The sequence below is a fragment of the Hermetia illucens genome, chromosome 2 (genome assembly GCF_905115235.1).
Source record: "Hermetia illucens chromosome 2, iHerIll2.2.curated.20191125, whole genome shotgun sequence".
Lineage (NCBI taxonomy): Eukaryota > Metazoa > Arthropoda > Insecta > Diptera > Stratiomyidae > Hermetia > Hermetia illucens.
Window position 1 is genome coordinate 33,865,762 of NC_051850.1, and position 20,255 is coordinate 33,886,016.

The 20,255-nt window shown below is 41.1% G+C and overlaps 1 protein-coding gene across 2 annotated transcripts in view; it reads left to right on the plus strand.

The window, feature by feature from the left end:
- LOC119647435 (DENN domain-containing protein 5B) overlaps positions 1-12,865 on the plus strand; it is a 67,598-nt gene extending 54,733 nt beyond the window's left edge. For both annotated transcript variants that reach the window (XM_038048352.1, XM_038048353.1), the window contains 7 exons: positions 3,706-3,832; positions 3,894-4,144; positions 4,203-4,348; positions 4,411-4,529; positions 4,585-4,958; positions 5,015-5,249; positions 10,482-12,865. In XM_038048352.1, the coding sequence (XP_037904280.1) occupies positions 3,706-3,832; positions 3,894-4,144; positions 4,203-4,348; positions 4,411-4,529; positions 4,585-4,958; positions 5,015-5,249; positions 10,482-10,671 (1,442 nt within the window). In that variant the 3' untranslated portion in view covers positions 10,672-12,865. The remainder of the gene's footprint in view (positions 1-3,705; positions 3,833-3,893; positions 4,145-4,202; positions 4,349-4,410; positions 4,530-4,584; positions 4,959-5,014; positions 5,250-10,481) is intronic.
- The last annotated feature ends 7,390 nt before the right edge of the window (positions 12,866-20,255 follow it).

The window sequence follows — 20,255 nt, forward strand, 5'->3', positions numbered from 1 at the left end:
AGCCGGATTTTATCCACAACCAGACAGTCATGGTATCACCCATAGATTTCGTCGTTATAGAGACTACGGAATCGTCCATCATCATGGACAGTTCAAGATCTCGCGCCGTCAGCTTGATCTGGATGAAGGTAGACTGTACATCTCGGGTTGTTCTTCCCATCACGCCAACATCATCGACGTAGGCCAGTAGTTAAGTGGACTTAAAGAGGATAGCGTCTCTTGCATTAACATCTGCATCGCGGATCACTTTTTCTAGGGCCAGGTTAAAGAGGACGCATGATAGGGCATCCCCTGTTCTTAGGCCGCTGTTGATGTTGAATGGTCTCGAGAGTGATCCTACTGCTTTTATCTGGCCTTGCACGTTGGTCAGGGTCAACCTAATCAGTCTTATCAATTTCGTCGGGATACTGATTTCTCTCATGGCCGTTTTACCCTGGCTATACTATACGCGACTTTAAAATCGATGAAAAGATGGTGCAACTGATGTTCATATTCCAGCACTTTTTCCATCGCTTGCCGCACAGAGAAAATCTGATCTGTTGCTGATTTGCCTGGAGTGAAGCCTCTTTGGTATAGGCTAATGATGTTCTGGGCGTACGGGGCTATCCAGCCCAGCAAGATAACGGATAACATCTTATAGATTGAGCTCAGCAACGTGATATCTCTATAATTGCTGCACTGTGTGATATCTCCCTTTTTATGTATGAGACAGATAATGCCTCGTTGCCAATCGTCAGGCATTGATTCGCTATCCCATACCTTGAGCACAAGTTGATGAACCACTTGGTGTAACTGGTCGCCTCCATATTTAACCAATTCGGCTGTATTTCCATCGGCCCCAGGCGACTTATGATTTTTTAGCCGATGAATTGCACGGACTGTTTCTCCTAAACTTGGTGGTGGCAGTATTTGTCCGTTGTCTTCAGTTGGCGGGACGTACAACTCGCCGATGTTCTGGTTGTTCGGTAGCTCATCAAAGTACTCAACCCATCGCTCCAATATGCCCATTCTGTCGGAAATCCCCAAATCCGGCCAACAAAAGTAGCATAGCAGGGTATACCCGTGCATCGTGTAAGACAATTTCATTGGTTCGGGTCCCTTTGGATGTAGGGGCACGGTAAGAGATGGAGTTGGTCGTCGACACGGGCGCAAAGGTTAGTATAATATAGGAGGAATCGTTAAAGCCAGCCCATTCTTTTCGTCTGCTGCTTTGCATTGTTAAGAGATGAGAGATGAGAATATGATTTGATAGTAGGGCTATAGGTTTTAAATCAGCCCGCATTATCCAGGTATTTGTTGAAAATTGCAGTGTTAATTTGAAATGTGCAGAAAAATCAAATATAAACATGATTCGACAGAACCATTCTTTCAATAATTCGACGTCCATTCCTGCGGACCAGACCGAGAGTGAACTGGAAGAGGCAGCAAGTTCTTTTCATAAAAGTCAACTTAGACCAAAGATGAATATTTATTTTTTTCTCCAACGTTTCGCCGAGCTGCCTAGGTATTATCAGAGATACTAGCCAAAGATACATTTATGTAGGACTCGAGGAAACATTCAAAAAAGTAAATCGATCTTTCTTGAAAACAAAAAAACATGGTCTAAACTCACGTGTGAAAATATCAAGTTCTGATAGACCTGTAGTTATCAAAGTACCGTAAGCTCTAGTACTTACTTGTTTGTATGTTTTCTGTTCACTCCATTGTATATAGAGTAAAGAGCATCAACACAGTCTCTTTGTCGTTTTCTTTTTCCTAAATTTCAATTTTCGGTGAACCTATGCTTAACTTTTATTATGATCACGCTTGACGTGGTGTGAGGGATAAGCTTACAACAGCGAAACAAGCATGAAGACGAACACAAACATCCATGACGACTTAGATTCGAGTCCAGGATCACGAGATTGAGAGGCTGGTGATCTACCCCCTCAGCAACCGCACTATCAATCTCTTCTGGGATTGATTATATCCACTTACATATACCCTGCTCCTGGATAAAAGCAAGAGTTTTTCATGATAGCATTTTGTCAGGCAATTTTCAAACGACATTTACGATGCCTACGTAATCCGCAAACCATTTTTCTTCGATACGGTTATTGGATTCTGTACCTTTTTTTACACTTTTCGAACCAACTTTCACTAGCTTAGAATGGCTGCCCGGCTCTAAGTGTTCTTATTATCGTTCGCGCGCAGCTCCATTGTGTGAATCGAAGACCATAATTGTTCTTCGCTTTCAAAATGGAGATGGTGCCATATGGTAACTTCCCCTGAGCACATTCAACTTCTTTTGGTCCGGATCAAATATAAAACTGGAACAGTCCACGTTTATAGATTGGCCCTTGCTTCCAATGCTCGAAGTCCATGCCCGGGTTCTGGTCACCCAACATGGGGATGATGTCCCCTGCCTTGCTTCAAGGGCTCGGAAACCAACATCCGACATATTCTGCCCTGCACAGCTCTGTTCATAACAGTGAACTTTAGCTGACCGCTAGAACTTAAGGCCGGGTTTACCCGCTGGAGCCACTTTAAGGCAGGCTCATTAATGCACTCCAAATGGACAAGCCCATCGCAAAAACCTTGATTTTTAAATTTTGGCTCGGTTCCAAGCTCCAGCATTTTTTTTTATAGGCATTCCCGTAGGATGATAGATTGCCCCTCTGACATTTTGCTACGCATGGAGGAAACTCCCACGGCAGCAGTCAGAAATGAGGCTGCAACTTGTGCATACGTCCTCTTCCTTCCCACATTCGTATCCGTATTCATATGGGGGACCAGCTTCATTGAGATCTCTCTCGCTAATTTGGCTACCTGATCCTACCATTCAAATATGGTAGTCTTACGTATCTTGCGCGCATTACCGCTGACAGAAGAGTCTGGTGCTTGCAATGTGCGTCTCACTGGGGTTACCAGTTTATCCCCACCTTCCGCCGAAGATTCCGCTTCCACGACATGATTGCTCATAATCGCGGCTGGATTCAAAGTCTGTGATTTCTTACCACTTGGATAGTTCATATCCATAGTTTCTATATTCATGTTTGGACACCCTTAGTGTAGTAGTAAACTACTGCAGGCTCCCCCATCATGACAAGGTGGTGTCTGAGGGGGAGTAAAAACAACTTATGGTTTAAACTTTCAAACTTAGTATTTTATAGTTTCCCGCACTTTAAGGCCACTTTCTGCATCTACAAATACCGAAGTCGATTGCAGTTATAGCGCGATTTCTTTCTGATCCTTAAAGCAGTATTGCTGATATTAAAGCTTCTTGCAACACATTTATCTACCCTTTCAAGTGGCTAGTTTTGTTTCCATTGACGAAGTAACAGTTCACCGTTGATATCTTAAGAAAATAAACACCTGAAAGTAAGATAAATTTTAACCCGGGAAAGAACTTGAATATACATACATATATGTGCAAATATAGCACTTAGTCATTGTAATTGTTATTTTTATGTTTGCCAATTTAAGTCGTATTTGAGTTAGGGTCAGCTTTGAGAGATTCTACTGTATTAGATTGTTGGGAACACTTTTGTTAAAAACATAGAAAAGTTATAAAGTTATACTATTGCGGATTCAGTTTGCAAATATTCTACCGTTGCCAAAAATTTACGCGTATGGTTTTACTATTTTCAAAGTGTTCGAATTGGTTTTTACTAGTTAATAAATTTACAATAAGAATTTAGTCTAATTGTTTTTCCGCTTTTATAGATCTCTCAACTTTTTCAATCGAATCTGAATCTTCACCTGGCAGCCCAACGCGTGGCCGTTCCCGTGATCGAAAAGGCGTAGGATTAGAATTACGCCCTTTACCAGAGTCATTAGAATTTGATATAAAGTAAATAAAATAAAATTCAAGACCTGACCCATAAACTCATACAAAAATCTTTGTCTCTTAGAAATATTCTTGCCATGACTGATATCAAAACTCACATAGGATACACCCGAGCATGGGTTCGATTAGCACTCGAAAAGAAACTCCTCTCGCGACATTTCCGGACACTACTGTCTGACACAACTCTCCTTCGATCATTATATAAACGATCGGCATTCCTTAGATGCGAAGACGAAAAGGAACAATTCCTTTACCATTTGCTGACTCTAAATACAGTGGATTATTTTTGTTTTACAAATATATACCCGACCACAAGTAAGAGATTTGAATGTTTCCCTTGCTTCCCTTAAAATTAATTGATTGTACTTTCCAGAGCTTCCATATCGTGTTGTGATATTTCCATCAAAGAAATTTGGTAGTGGAACTACCTCAAGTAACGTCTGGGTGACAATAGCCGGCACAATGGGTGAAACCCAACAAGTGCCGGTACCTAAAGGGGCTGTTGAATTTATTTTTCATGTGAGTATTAAACTAAATCTAGTTTCCAAGAGCTGTTTCAATATTGCTTTTTTAAATTTCAGTATAAAAATCTTGGCTTATTAACGACCATGCGGATAGGTCACGACAACAGTGGTGCATCAACAAAATGGATGGTGGAGCATGTAGTTGTCCGAAATGAAGTAACAGGACATACATTTAAGTAAGTGTTTCCTCTCATCAACAACTAACCACTCTAAATCAAATTTGTCCAATAGATTTCCCTGCGGACGATGGCTAGGTAAAGGCATTGATGACGGTGCAACCGAACGTTTACTAGTTGGTCAACGTGTACCACTAACTGTAGATAGCGACGAATTAGTACAAGTTTGTCAGACACCGCCACGTGCCCGTAGTCCAAGTGTACATAGACCCGAAATGAAACCGTCCGAAATTCAACATTTACTAGGCGATTGTGTTAATGTTATAGTTAAATGGCACTATAAACCCAGTCGGGATCGTGATGCTGGATTTCTAACGAATTTACTATGCGGCGAAGGTGGATTAGTTAAATGTTTAGAGCAAGTTTTTTTGTGTGGTTTTCGATCATCACGATTCTTTGGACGGAATCTGTACATTTGGGATTATATAAGTAAGTGCAGATGATCTGTTCGAAATTAAATCTACTTATGTATGAACTTTTTCCAGTTAAAGTGAAGGAACAATTCGAATTAAACATAACTCAGGAAACCGTCAACTCAAATCCCAACTCACCTCCAACTGACAATGTTAGCCCCGGCTCGCCATACTCACCATGTGTTCAACGACAAGAATTGTTAGCGATATGGCGGTGCTTTGTTTATATAGTCGATGAAATAATTGTAGCAACAACATCGTTAGGAAAAGATGGAAAATTTCAACTATTTGTGTGTCTCTGCTTAAGGTAAGTATTTCCCAATTTTCGATTGAGAAATAAAAAAAAGTTCACTAGTTGCATGCATTTAGGAGGTCCTCTCTTAAAACTCGTGACCGGTTTCTAACCGGCAAAGTTTCACAAGTGAAAATGTTTAGTAACCACAACATTTATCATAATTAAACCGCAATTTATAATCACGACCAGATAGTATTTCCTCTAAGTGGCTGTCGTTCATAGTAGCATACCATCTGTTGCCGGACGACTCATATTCATGGGTTATTATCAGGTAACTTCTTTCAAAAACTTATAGAAATTTGCTGAACAGTTTCGAATAGTTTTCGAGATATGATTCGATGTTACCGGTTGTTGCGCCGTTGATAATAATGATGATTCCTACAGTTTTTTCATTAACAAAGAAATTTGTTTTGTTGCTGATTTGCCTGGAGTAAAATCTCTTTATAGTGGAGGCCATGATTTCCTGGACGTATGAGCCTATCCAGCTTAGAATGGTAGTAAATAGTTCTCAGCGACGTCATACGTCTATAATTGCGGCACTAAGTGCTCCCCCTTTTTTTATGTATGAGGCAGATAAGGCCTCGTTATCAATCACCAAGCATTGATTCCATGTCCCAAACTTTAAGCTTGGTGTAGTTCGTCGCTAGTTCAGCTTTAATTCTATTCGCTCCAGGTGACTTATGGCTCTTAAGTCGATGAATTGCATGAACCATTTCTCCCAGGGTTGATGATGGCAGCATTTGTCCTAGTTTGCAGTTGGCGGGGCCTGTTTGTTGAGCAGATCGTCAAAATACTCAACCCATTACTCCAATATACCTATACGTTCAGAAATCAAATTTCTCCTCTGTGGCACGACAGGATGAACATCAAGATGTATATACTTCATCTTGCTAATTTGTTGGTAAAACTTCCGCGGCTGGTATGGCTTTTGCCTGCACTTCTCGAGATCACACACCCATTTGTTTTCCCGGGACTGCTATTGTTTGTAAAGTCGCTTTTCAGCTCGAAGTAGTAAATCTTGGTATGCAACATTCTTACAATCCGTTGTTACTTCATAGTTATAATCGAACCAACCGTATCAACTTTTTTGTGGCTGAGGCCTTGCCATTGGTGATGTTCTTCGGATGGTTGTAAAGGTCAGGATGCGTCATTTGCACGTCATCTGATAGCTGCCGTTATTGTGGCATCAATTCTCCCCTTGTAGATGTTATGAAGAACTTTCCCTGGCCTAATTATCAGAGGGGATTTTAGGGAATACTGTTATTCGAGCCCAGAACGCCATGGCGTGTGACATTGCTAATTGGATACTCAACAGTCCATTGTCGTTTGTACTTTTATGCAAGTTGTGGGAAATATGCCGGCTTCTATAACTTGCCCGAATACCAACTCTTTTCCTAGTTACATAGTTACTGCAAATTTAAGTATGACGTTATTATCATGCCTGAGGCACTGTCTCGCAAAAGTTACACTTCATTCTCCAACTCAGCAATCTCCTCTGTTCATTCATTTTTCGCCTAACCAGGAGACTTACCCCAAGTACATGATTTGCTGGACGCCAGCTGTAATTTATTTGAGAATGGAAGTAAATCTCGAGCTCCACGAAGGGTACATAAAAAATGTCCGCACTACGTGTGTTATGAAACAAGGCGATACGGAAAGTAATATCCGAGTTGGCCGCGCAGTCCATCAGACAATTGCAGAGTTTGAAAAGAGTACACATATCAAGGAAGATACGGCGTTGCTGAAGGGAGGGGAGATTGAGGGTGCGGAGTCGTGGCGGATAATCAATCCGTGGAAGGTTCTTTTTGTAAAATAGGGTCCGGGTGAATTTGCGTTGTACAACTTCAAGAGCGCGGCAGTTCCGAATGCGGAAGGGGGACCAGACTGCACAGCAACATTCAAGGACGTTTCTGACAAGGGAATTGAAGATTGTTAAGGGGGGCTGGATTGAGGTAAAGTCGGAGGAGGAACGTAGGATAAAGCCAGACATTTTGGAAGCTCTATTGATGATGTCAACGAAGTGGGAATTGAAACGAAGTTTGTCGTCGAATATTACACCCAGGTCTTGGAAGGAGGTCAGTAGTGAGTCAGTCCACCGAGAGAATTGGAAAAGGATGTTGGGAAGGGTTTAAGGGAATAGCACATCCAGTGTTAGCTTGTTGATCGAACACCAACGGACTAAATAATCAAGGCTGGACTATAAGAGAGCACAGTCCAACGGAGACGAAACAGAGGCAAACAATTTAAGGTCGTCTGCGTGAAGCAAATACGGGCAAGTGAGGATGAAGGCGAGGTCATTGATAAAAAACAGGAAGAGTAGCGGGCCAAGTATACAGCCTCAGGGAACACCAGAGGAGAGAGAGAAGGAACGATATGAGTAACGATGAAATGAAACTTTGCAGGAACGTTATGAGAGATAGGAGGAAAGCCAGGAGATGACTGAGGGAGGGAAGTCGATTAATGAAAGTTTAGAGAGGAGAATGCTATGGTCAACGGTATCAAAGGCTTTGGAGAAATCGATATAAATAGCATCTTACTCCTGTCGTGAATTCAAGCATTTAGCGGCAAAGTTGGTAAACATCAGAAGGTTTGAAGCCGTAGATCTATGTTTCAGCAAGCCATGCTGCCCTTTGACAATGACGTGACCGAAGTGCGCGGTCAACCAGTCGTTGACGCATCTTTCGAGGACTTTGGAGCAAGAGGAAAGAAGAGAAATGGGGCGGTAGTTCACAGCAAGAGAAGAGTCTCTGCTTTTGAGGATAGGGATGATAAGGGCCTCTTTCCAGAGACGGGGAAAGTAGCATTCATCTAGGCTTTTGTTGTAGATTATACTCAGGGGGAGGGAAATGTGTTTTCTACAGGTATGGAGGAAGAGGTTAGGAAGCGCATCGGGGCCAGGTCCGACATTGAGGTCAAGATTACCGATGAGGAACTCAATCAAGAGAGGCATAAGGAAAATAATGGCCAGAAAGTCAGAGTAGTCTTCAGTTATGAAAGGTGTAGAGGGTCGAGAGCTCGAGAGAGAAAACACTGAAGTAGGTGCAGAATAGGTCGCAGGATTGTTGTGGGGAGTTGGCAGTGGAGTCAGCGAAACTGATAGAAGGGGGTAGAGATTGAGTGGAATTACGAGAATTGCGATCGTGAGACCAAAAGGGTTTTAAGTTACCGCGGGAAAGGGCGGCTTCGACGCTACATAAGTACCTTTTTCGTGCTTTTCTGACCATTGACTTCACAGTAGAGCATATAGTCTTAAAGTGAGCAAGGTCGGCGTCATTCTTAGAAGTTCTGAACTTCTTCCGCAGTGTATGTTTCAAGCGAATGTTAATAAAAATTTCCTTTGTGAACCAAGTTGGGTACGAACGTAGGCAGGGAGGGGAAGAAGGGACATAACAGGAGAGGAAATCGGACAGGACATTGTAAAAGATGTCTAGAGCTTGATCACACGATGAGTTGCTTAATATACATATGTACCGAGTTAAAAGACGCTAAGGCTGAGTTCAGACCGTCAAAATTGGCTTTACGTAAATTGAACTTAGTGGATTTACGCTTGATTTTGGGTTTTGAACGAGGAAGCAACGCTTCAAATTAAAGCGCGAGGCGGTGAACGTCAGTTTTGACATACGGGGATGTGCAAGGAAATAATGAGAGATGGCTCTCGGGAAAGTTGGAAATGAAGAGATCGAGAGTGCGGCCCAAGGAGTTTTTGGTGGTATTGAAATTCAGGGCAGAGCAAGTGTTCATAAAGGAAGAAAGTGGAAAGGAAGAATCGGAGAGGTTGTTGGAAGGAATTGGAAGGCTAGGATGATTAGGCCAATGGAGAATTGGGACGTTTAAATCTCCGCAAAGGAGATAAGAGAACCTGACAATAAGGAGTTCAGACAAACTGTCAAACAATTCTTCATACAGGTGAGAAGGACAAGAATAGGGAACATACACAAGACACAATGAACGGGAGGAAGTTGGGCGAGGAGACACAGAGAGCAGCAGAGTTAAAACAAAAGCCAGAGCAGGAGAAGACGATTTCGGCGGCCAGTGTATCTTTTATTACAATTAGGACCCTATCGTCGGTAGACTTACGAGATGCATCCCGGTTCCTGTCACAGCGGAGAGTGGAGTACCCTTTGGAGAGCTCGGAGTTTAATATGGCATCGTCCAGCCAGGGTTCAGAGGTACAGATGGCATGGTGTTGCTGAGCCCGCGCGGATAAATTGAAGGCCCCCAGCTTGGTTCTTAAACCCCTAATGTTCTGATAAAGCAGACGGACAGTAAACATGCATCCAGTTATATAGCTCGGCGAGGCAGGCGGGTTGCCCTGAAATTTACCCGCGAATTGAGACGCTTGTATGGCTTGATGAATACACCTTCAGACTAGAAAGAAGGGTTGCCGAGGACTTCAATTTCTTGTGTAATATGTGATATTGTCGCTCTTCTCAAGGAATTGTGCCCCTGCCTAGTGCATTTTTTTCAACTCAGTGATAATAATAATCGTGGGCGCAACAATCCATATTGGATCAGGGCCTTGAATTGTGTTAGAGCACTTCATTCAAGACCGCAACGATACACTACAGCACACTGTAGGAGGCAATGTGGTCAGCATTGCGCTCGCCCGAGATTATTATCCTGATTTGGACTCAGGTACTCATTCACAGCTGAGTCGACTGGTATCCGACATCCACTCACGATAACAAATCCCTTTGCCACCAGTGAGATTTAAACCGCGACCTTCCGTTACGACAACCCAGCGCTCTAACCACTTGAGTCATCCGGACACAACTCGGTGATATCGGCCTTATATTGGGATAAGGTGTTAACTATGTCTAGCACCTCCTATTTTGTACAGACGCACGTTTCATCATGAGAAAATGTCGTTTAATCGTCGTTTTTTAGTCAATCCAACCCTAGGCTCCTATCGTGGATTTGTGATATGTAGTTTTCTTGGATAGGGTTGTTAGCCCTACACCAACCTGCCAACTTGCAGGATCACTTAGCACAATTTATCCCATTTTAGGGATGCCTTAATCCTTCTTCGTCTCAAGTTGTTCGATAAGAAAGAAGCGAACACCATGTGGTAGTGGTAGAGTTTCTATTCCTATTTACTGCGATACAACTACTCCCAGCAATTCAGTGAAAGAAAACATACAGAAGGACTCATGATACTGAGTGGTCCTAAATGTCTTCTCAAACTTTGTTGCCGATTTACCTAGCGTTAAATGTATCTTACTAAATATCTAATTCATTTTACAGAGAACACATTCTTCATCGCATGCTCTCGCCTATGGCATCGACCAAAGTTACCCAGGAAATGTATGATGAACAGAGTTTTCTGCGTCGCAAAGGTTTGCTAACATTTTTGGTACAAATACTCGAACCGCTAGATGAATTTCACATAGTCCTCGAAAACTCCATAACTCAAGGGATACCGTCACAATGTTAATTCTCGTTTTAACTTTACATTTTAAGATTTGATGTTTAAATGAAAAGTCGTCATTGTTTTTCTTTACATATTTATTTTCTGGTGTTATGAAATGCCATCGTATGAGAACTTCGTTTACAGATGTAATCTTAAACGAGATGAAAACTGTTTGTAGTTGTGGTAATGTATCTAGTAACGTGACGATAAACTACAAAGTGGAAAAACAGTACCAAAGGTGATTGTGTGAACTAAGAGAGATTATTTATTGAAACAAATACCAAAGAGAAAATTGAATCAGTGAAAATAAGTTTGGAAAAGTTTTTTTTTATTTGCAACCACCTTAGAAAATGTTCAAACAAACAAAGTTCAATGATTGTAGCAAAATATCTTTTAACAACTCTTGCCCCAGACAGGTACTATCGCTTGCCAAAAAAGTTAAAATTCACTATTCGAATCTACTTAAATTCTTGATCATATTTGCAGCTCTCAACTACCTGATGCAAAAGCAATACTCATTTCTTGCCTAAGTTTTAGTCATTTTTAAAACGAAAATTTATTTTTGATTTTTATAAGTGCAAACATTTTTTTATATTTTTTTATAGCATAGTCTTATTTTTGATATAGTTTCCCCTCATTCCATTGGCTGCTTTTTATCCTAGGCTAATGTTTAATTTAAGATCGAAATAATGCTCTCTTAAGAAGATTTGATGTGGAATTTACATTAAATGTTTTTAGACTTACGCCATATTGAGGTAAAAATCTATTTTTCGTAATAAATTCGTGGGTCAAGTCGTTGCGTACAAAATTGGGATATCTATCATTATCGACGATTATTGAAAATGAGAACTTAATAATCAGAGAAGTTGCTAATTCACTAATGCAAAAAAAAGATTATAATAAACTGGCTCCGATCATGATAGATCGCACGACTTGAACCAAAATACATTGTCAATATTTGCTGTTGATATTGTCACTTTAAATTGTCCTCACATCGTGCATAAAGTTCAATTTGCAAAGTCCGGAAAAAATTAAATTAAATTTGTGATACTCTGTTAAGAATGAAGATACAGATGATGCATTCAAGTGATACAATTCGAAAATACTCGATTAAACTGAATTCGTATAAATATTTGCACAAGACATTGAATAATTTATATAAATTAAGGCTACCGGTCGATAATTGACGAAGGTTGAAGTTCCGTCAGAGATTGTTTTACCTTTGAACTGTTTACTATTTTTGGCCCATAATCAAATACTTGTCACCCATACAGAATATAAATTAATTTACAGCCAAACATTTATATGTATTGACCAAATTTTCATACCAACCACCAGTTGTTAACTCTACTTACTTTGCGATTACACTTCTAAACTCACTTCACTCTGCACCACTCCATGCAATATTCACGTTCGTCGATAAATTGAGCAATCAACCTTCGTAACATTTGATGCACAACATTGAAAATCTATTCAATAACAGAATATTTTTTATTTTTCGAAATTATATGAACAAAAAAGCTGAATCGTAAAGAGCTGAAGTAATAATTTTAGTCACAATGAAAATTTAAATTATAATATTATATTTTTATACTGATTAAATATTTTACTTAGTTAATAAGAGTGTGCCAAAACGTAAAATGAAATATTTTCTTTTTTTTGAATAGAAACTGAAGTTGATTTCGTACTTATTAAGTTCCTTACTTGCGAGTGCGCCTTGTACTCATACAATGAACTCAATATCCGCAATAGGTAATTTTACTAAAACTATTAAATTATCCATTGTCTATAATACATGAAACTCACATTATGCCCCCATGACGAGGGGTAAGTCAATTCAACTCATCAGAATATCCAAATTCCAAGAAGTACAAAGCACATTCGCATCAAAAACAACAGATCAAATATTCCACACATAGATTTCCTGTTTACTACTATACACTTTACTCCTGTATTTATTTGAAGTGTAGCAGACATGATTTGTAGACTTGAATCATTTGTAGATTTTAACGAAAGAAGACAACCCACACTTCTTGAATATTTCATTGAAAAGAAATTGAAATTTTGTCCGTAAATGTTATGAAATAAGATGAATTCTGTAACATAATGATTTGTGCATAGAAATAATACAACAAAGTTATGTTGAAATCATACAAATGTTCGAATGTAATGAAATATAAGATAAAATTCGAAATTGATGTGTGTGTCAAAAATGGTTTTAATGCTATTTTTTCGTCATTTTTGCTAGGTGCAGAATATTGCAACTTTTGTTGATCATCATCATCATCAACGGCGCAACAACCGGTACCCGGTGTAGGCCTGCCTTAATGAGGAACTCCAGACATCTCGGTTTTGCGCCGAGCTCCACCAATTCAATATCCCTAAAAGCTGTCTGGCGTCCTAACCTACGCCATCGTTCCATCTCAGGCAGGGTCTGCCTCGTCTTCTTTTTCTACCATATATATTGCCCTTACAGACTTTCCAGGTTGGATCATCCTCAGCCATACGGGTTAAGTGACCCGCCCAACGTAGCCTATTGAGCCGGATTTTATCCACATCCGGACGGTCATGGTATCGCTCTTAGTTATGTAGGCTATGGAATCTTCCATCCTCATGTAGGGGGCCAAAAATTCTTCGGAAGATTCTTCTCTCGAACGCGACCAAGAGTTCGCAGTTTTTCCTGTCCTGTTCTGTCCAAGTCTCCGAGGAATACATGAGGACTGGCAAGTCTTGTACAGTAAGAGCTTTGAGCCTATGGTGAGACGTTTCGAGCGGAACAGTTTTTGTAAGCTGAAATAAGCTCTGTTGGCAGCCAACAACCGTGCGCGGATTTCCTCATCGTAACTGTTATCGGTTGTGATTTTCGACCCTAGATAGGAGAAATTATCAACGGTCTCAAAGTTGTAGTCTCCTATCTTTATTCTTCCCGTTTGACCAGTGCAGTTTGATGTAGTTGGTTGGTTGGTTTTCAGTGCTGACGTTGCCACCATATATTTTGTCTTGCCTTCGTTGACGTACAGCCCAAGATCTCGCGCCGCCTGCTCGATCTGGGTGAAGGCAGTTTGTACGTGTCGAGCCGTTCTTCCCATGATGTCGATATCGTCAGCATAGGCCAGTAGTTGAGTGGACTTAAAGACGATCGTACCCCTTGCATTAACGTCTGCATCGCGGATCACTTTTTCGAGGGCCAGGTTAAAGAGGACGCATAATAGGGCATTCCCTTGTCGTAGACCGTTGTTGATGTCGAATCGTCTTGGGAGTGATCCTGCTGCTTTTATCTGGCCTCGCACATTGGTCAGGGTCAGCCTAGTCAGTCTTATCAATTTCGTCGGGACACAGAATTCTCTCATGGCCGTGTACAGTTTTATCCTGGCTATGCTATCATAGGCGGCTTTAAAGTCGATGAATAGATGGTGCAACTGGTGTCATATTCCAACTGATTTTCGCTTGCTTCCCGCACCGAGAAAATCTGATCTGTTGCTGATTTGCCTGGAGTGAAGTCCCTTTGGTATGGGCCAATGATGTTCTGGGCGTATGGGGCTATCCGGCCTAGCAAGATAGCAGAGAATATCTTGTAGATGGTACTCAGCAACGTGACACCTCTATAATTGCTGCACTGTGTGATATCTCCCTTTTTATGTATGAGACAGATAATGCCTCTTTGCCAGTCATCAGGCATTGATTCGGTGTCCCACACCTTCAGCACAAGTTTATGAACCAAGATGAGCACAAGTTATGACACGCCGGCCATTGTATGGCTTCGAATGTGCTGGTCTCAACTGGCAATTTCAGCAAGACAATGCACCAATACAAAAATGATGCGCAAGCCTTTGTTAACTTCAAGCAATATTGAAGGCCGTAAGAAGTTCGCCCTAGATCACATTCATTGGACAAAAGAATGGCAGAATATTATTTTTTCGGACGAAAAAAAAGTTCAATTTCGATGGCCCAGATGGTTTTGCCTATTATTGGCACGATTTACGTACTGAAAAAAAAAATTCCGTAAGTGTCAATCCGGCAGTGGCTCAGTAATGGTATGGGGTGCTATTGGCTATTTAAAAAACATGCCTCTGTCATTCATTTCAACCAGAATGAACGCTGTGCATTATCAGCAAATGATTGGCCCTCATTTGTACCAATTCGTAGCCGAATTCGCTGGTCTGAACTAGCAATTTCAGCAAGACAATGCACCAATACATATGGCCAGATCAACTTGGCTTATTTTGAGCAACGTGGCATACAGCGTTTTGACAATTGGCCATCGAAGTCACCAGGTATGAACATTATCGAGAACGTATGTAATATGTAATTTGTAATATGAATTGAAATAGTCTTTAATAAAATTATAAAAAAAGAAAACATAAAAATTTTTCTCGAAATCTTGGAAAATGTAAGTGTGGCTAACCTTAGTTCGTGCGCTGTAATTCCCTAAGTCAACAAAACGTTTCCATACCATACATCTAGACATTGCACGCACTTTACGAGATTCGCACGTACTGCCTCATCGGTTTATGCGGTGGCCTGAGGCGATCCCTATGAAGAATATTAGAGCACACTTATGTGCTGAGAACCTCTGCCGAGCGTAGATTCAGCGTTCTAATATTACAATAATCACACACCAGAGAATGGAATTCCAATCTGCCTTCGTCTTGGAGCTCGGAAAGCTCCTGGGTTACAAATATCATCAGACAACTGCTTACCATCCGTACTCCAATAGGAATCTGGAACGATGATACGCTACGATCAGCAGCTCTTGCCTTGCGTTTTGCTTGGCCTCCGTACAGCCGCCCGCGAAGAGTTTGTCATTAAACTTGCTGATCTGGTATACGGGGAGAACGTATAACTCCCCTAGTCTACGACAAACGCGGTTTTCGGAGAGGCTGCTAGCTGCGGGAGGCGTTGCCCAATTGCAGCCGCCTCCGACATCTCATCACGCAAACATTTAGAACCATAGAGTGTGACAAGACGGATGACATTCCGGTAAATTTTAGATTTGAGACGTGTCCCGTGTGACAGTATCTATAACAAGAACAAAAAGGAATGATGAGAGGGCGACTCCTTGATGAACATCAACAGAGACACGCGGTTTGGTACATCCGCCATACTTCGAACTTTACTTTTCGGATCATGGTAGAGCAGTTGGAACCAGCCCACGAGTTCTTCTGGCAGTGTTGTCATAAAACATACCAGATGGGTTCGTGTGGCACATGGTCAAACGCTTGCTCTAGATCCAGGAACGCAGTGTAAAGAGGACGATAAGATAAGATAAGATAAGAGTTGATAGTCGATTTGCGTTTTACTATTACCACTATAAACCCCTAAACCTCGGACCGTTTTCGAACGAGAATACATTCAAAATAAAGAAAGATATACATCGTTTGGAATCGGAAATTAAGATATAATTTCGTCACCAAATCGATCGAGGAAGTACAAAAAGGCCTTTAGTCAATCAAAAGCAAAGGCGAAGTTGACATCACAACAAGTTTTGTCTATGTTTATAGAAGCTGATCTATCACGAAGACGATACGAAATTATAAGAAGCCATAACCCGGACATGTATCCTTGCTACACTCAAATAATATAAGCTAAACAGGATTGCTGCCCTGACAAGGAGTCCTTTCATAATACAGAAGTTGTAAGCTTAAGCTCCAGAGTTTAAGGGACCACACAGCTTCCGGACTGCTGACACATCTTAAAGAAATAATGGAAATACTTCAGGAAGAAGAAAGGATTTCCTTGATGCTCATATGCAAGTGGGGATGTGATGGCCCACACCAAGTGCAGTACAAGCAAAAATTCCGGTGTAATTTCTATTCAAATGCCAACTGGTTTCAAAGTTCTTTTGTGCCCCTCCGTCTGATTTGTTCCAACAATAACAGAATTTTGTGGCAGAACCCGACTCCCTCATCCTCGCGTTATTGCCGCCCAATAAGACTCAAATTTATCAAGGAGACTTCGGATGTGATTAAAGAAGAAATTAGATTTTTTGCTGATTATAAACGCTTTGCTGAAATTACCGGTATTGACATCAATTTCATATACCACCTCAAAATAATCCTGGAAGTATTGTCTAGGACGCACAAGGTTTATACTAGAGAAACAGCAGAGCTTTATATAAAGATTTCATGGCCCCAACACTTCACAAAATACTAATATATGAATTCGAGGTTATTAAGAAAGCTCTGTTGCCAATAGGTCAATTATCAGAAGAGGCAACAGAAGCGAGAAACAAATATATCCGCTTTCTGGTTCCTTAATGTTCAAGCAAGCGAAAATGGAATTTACTGCAATTAAATGTTTACCATCTTATCTTATTTACAAGTTGCTTTCGAAATCTTCCAGATCAGGCATTTGATAGAGTCAAATGGCTAAACCGCTCACGGTGAGCCGACCCCGCTTGTGAACGGGTCAAAGGCTGCAGAACAAGAAGAAGGTTGCTTTTGAAACCTAATCCAATAATGACAAGTATGAGACCACACCGAAGGAAAACATCGGAACCTTTTGCGAGTGAAACTATTTCCATGCTCGAATCTAGTGGCCACGACTTACCTGACGTCCTATCTGATGATGATTTTTAGGTTCTGAGAACTAAATATGTGGCACATATGAACGACAGCGATACCTCAGCCATTCGGAGTAAGACAGAATCTCTCTAATATCTAGGTATAAGCTAAGTTAGATAGAATTGAAATACAAATAAAGTAAGCTAAAAATCACTTGTGGCAACATAAAGCTAATTAACACCAAAAACAGTTTTGCCCGCCTAGATTGATCAAATACCCCTATGTGCAGCGTCTTGTGGTAATGGGGACGAAGATGTTGTGTTGGTCTAGTAGCGTGACACGCCTTGATCACATCCAAAATGAGGATATTCACGATCGGTGTGGTCATGTAATTCGCGCTAACAAGGACTCACTCGACTTGGTAGGCTGGATAGGTATTTGAAAACTTCGCGATTGCATCCAGATCAGGCCTTTGATAGAACAAAATAGCGCAACCGATGACAACGACTCGTCCCCGCTTGTGACCGGGACAAAAGTTAAAGAAAAGGAAGAGTCCGATTCAAGAAGCGAGGTTTACCCATATACAATCCATAGCAGCACATTGGCGGCGAGTAAAGAGGTCGAAAGGGTGGGTCCGCTGACTCGTAAAAGATCAGTTTCCTGACCCTGGTGTATGTTTTTGAATTGTCTAATAATATATTCATAAAGGTACTCACCACTTTCTTTGTTCTTGGTGTTGCCCCAAACTTTATGATGTATGTCGACACGAAAATTGCCTGGTTATGTTGACCAGGTCCTCCAGTTCCTAACGTTTATTTACGTACATCCCCATTTTCCTTATCGTCTTATTCCGTGTTACCACTAAATCATTGCAAATAAAGTCATTTAGTAATGGTGTTCGAATTTGGTGAATACGAATGTCTTGCGCTCGCCAGACTAAAATCCAAAGTTCCAGTATCACCTTTATGTGGAGACCGTCAGGTTTACTATACCGAAGGTTAACTGAGACAAATCAAGGTAACCTTACAACCCCTTTAAGCTTTCGTTAATTTTTTACTCATTAATTTGTGCACGTTATTCACGAATTCGAAACTGAGGCCATGTAATGAGCTTAAGGAAATAGGAGGATCAGTTGGCCGAAAACGACCTAGAGGGCAGAGCTATTCTAGAAACCTAAGAAGTTGGCGAAATTTACGGTGAAGGTCTGCCCGCAAAGATTGAAGCTCCATCAAAATGCTCGATGGCACGTTCTTGCACGCCTCTGCGCTACCCAGGCTCAAGGAGGGAGAGGGGGGGAGTTCTTTGGGCGCTTTGATCCATCAAGTGTTATTATTACAAAATTAACATGCCTTTTCCGATGCGTGGGTCCGCACCGGATTTCAAAAAGACAATAAACGAAGGAATTCAGGACGGCCTAACAAAAAAAAACCAGAACGCGAGCTAAAATTTAAAAAAACGAAGAAAACGAAACGAAATTAACTTTAAAGAAAAGAAAAATTAAAACTTGCATTCGAATCACTCCGAGCTCGGCGTGTTATTATGATGCTGCTGGTTTTGGTTAGTGGCTAAAAGAAAATTTTTCCAACATTAATATGGGAATTTCCAAAAATTTACAATCTACTACTTAGTTTTCCTTTTTCAATAACAAAAAAAAAACTCTTTTTGAGTTCGCGGATGCTTTTATGCTGCGCACTAGGATTTTCTCAAGATCGGGCTTGGAAAACGACACTTTTGGTTTGCATTGTGATATCACCGGAATAATTGTAAGTCCAGAATGTCCACTGATCACCGGAATAACAACGATCTTCACATCAACTTAATATGGATGAATGAGCAAGGAATGAATTTTTGAGCAAGGACAGTATCCATAAATGAAACACTGGAGAGATGACGAAGATAGTTCTTTCCTTTGGATTTTAGAACTTCTGTGGCAATTGATACACATCAGTTCACAATATTTGTAATAAACACGAATGAAGTCTTTGAACAGTTGTCCACAATGGCAGAAGTCAATTCGCGAATGATATCAGCATTAGTGTTGAACCAATCACTTCGAGTCCTTCCAGGTTTACGTGGCACTCCCGCTGGGATAAGAACTCCATCGACGCCTTTTTACCCTCCTGTCTCTGTCGATATCATGAAAAGACCCTCTTCCAGAGTCCGTACGGGGGCTGCTCCTTACCGTCAGATCCTCCGCTTTCTTCAAATGCAAGGACGATCTCCTCTTCTCCTCCGCCCGCCAGTCCAGTCCAGCTGTCCTTTCTCGCCACAATTCCCAAAAACTTTGTCTTCTCGTCCTGCTATTCTTTCCGAGAACCACTTCCCATGCTGCTACTTTCGCCTTGAACTCTGTTGAGTTCGTGTTACAGCAACATGCGCGTGCGCCTACGGATACGGCAAATTATTCCCCTCTGTCAAGATTAATTCGCCCGAAATAATGTGCAATCTGCGGCGAACATTAGGGTGATTGCACATTATGAAATGCATTATTTGAGCAAATTAATTCAGAAAGAGGCGAATGAGACTCCGTTCCCGCCACGAAGCCGCGGCTACTACAGCCATGAAGACAGAACAACCTCTTGTATCATATTACTTTGCTTAGCGCTTAGCTGTTCTAGCAACACGGCTAGGCAGGAGGGGCTAGTGCCTTCCCGATCGTTATTAATCCGGTGAATCTTACCTCCGAAACACTTCTGCTTGAAGCGCAACCGTGAATCTTCGAAACTTTGAAGAAGGCGACATCAATGCGTATTAATGGCAGGAATTCACTACACGTCGGAAAATTAAGTTGATAAATGAAAAGTTCCCAGGAAGATAATGATTCCCACACATACTGTAGTTTTATCGATGGGTAGTGAAATCACAGTGCACGGAAACTGCAAAAGTTCCTCACGTTCGCAAATATTTCGCCGATTGAAGACTAATCCAATTTGCACCAAACTGCTCGTTATAATATGAAGTCATTACCCTGATAAGAAAATCAACTCTACCAATCTACTCTACGCTCTGCGTTCACAATACCCCAGTTAAACTCAATAAATTTTGAAAATTTGAATGTATTTCCATGAAACACAATAAATACAAGTAGTACATCATTTTTTGTCA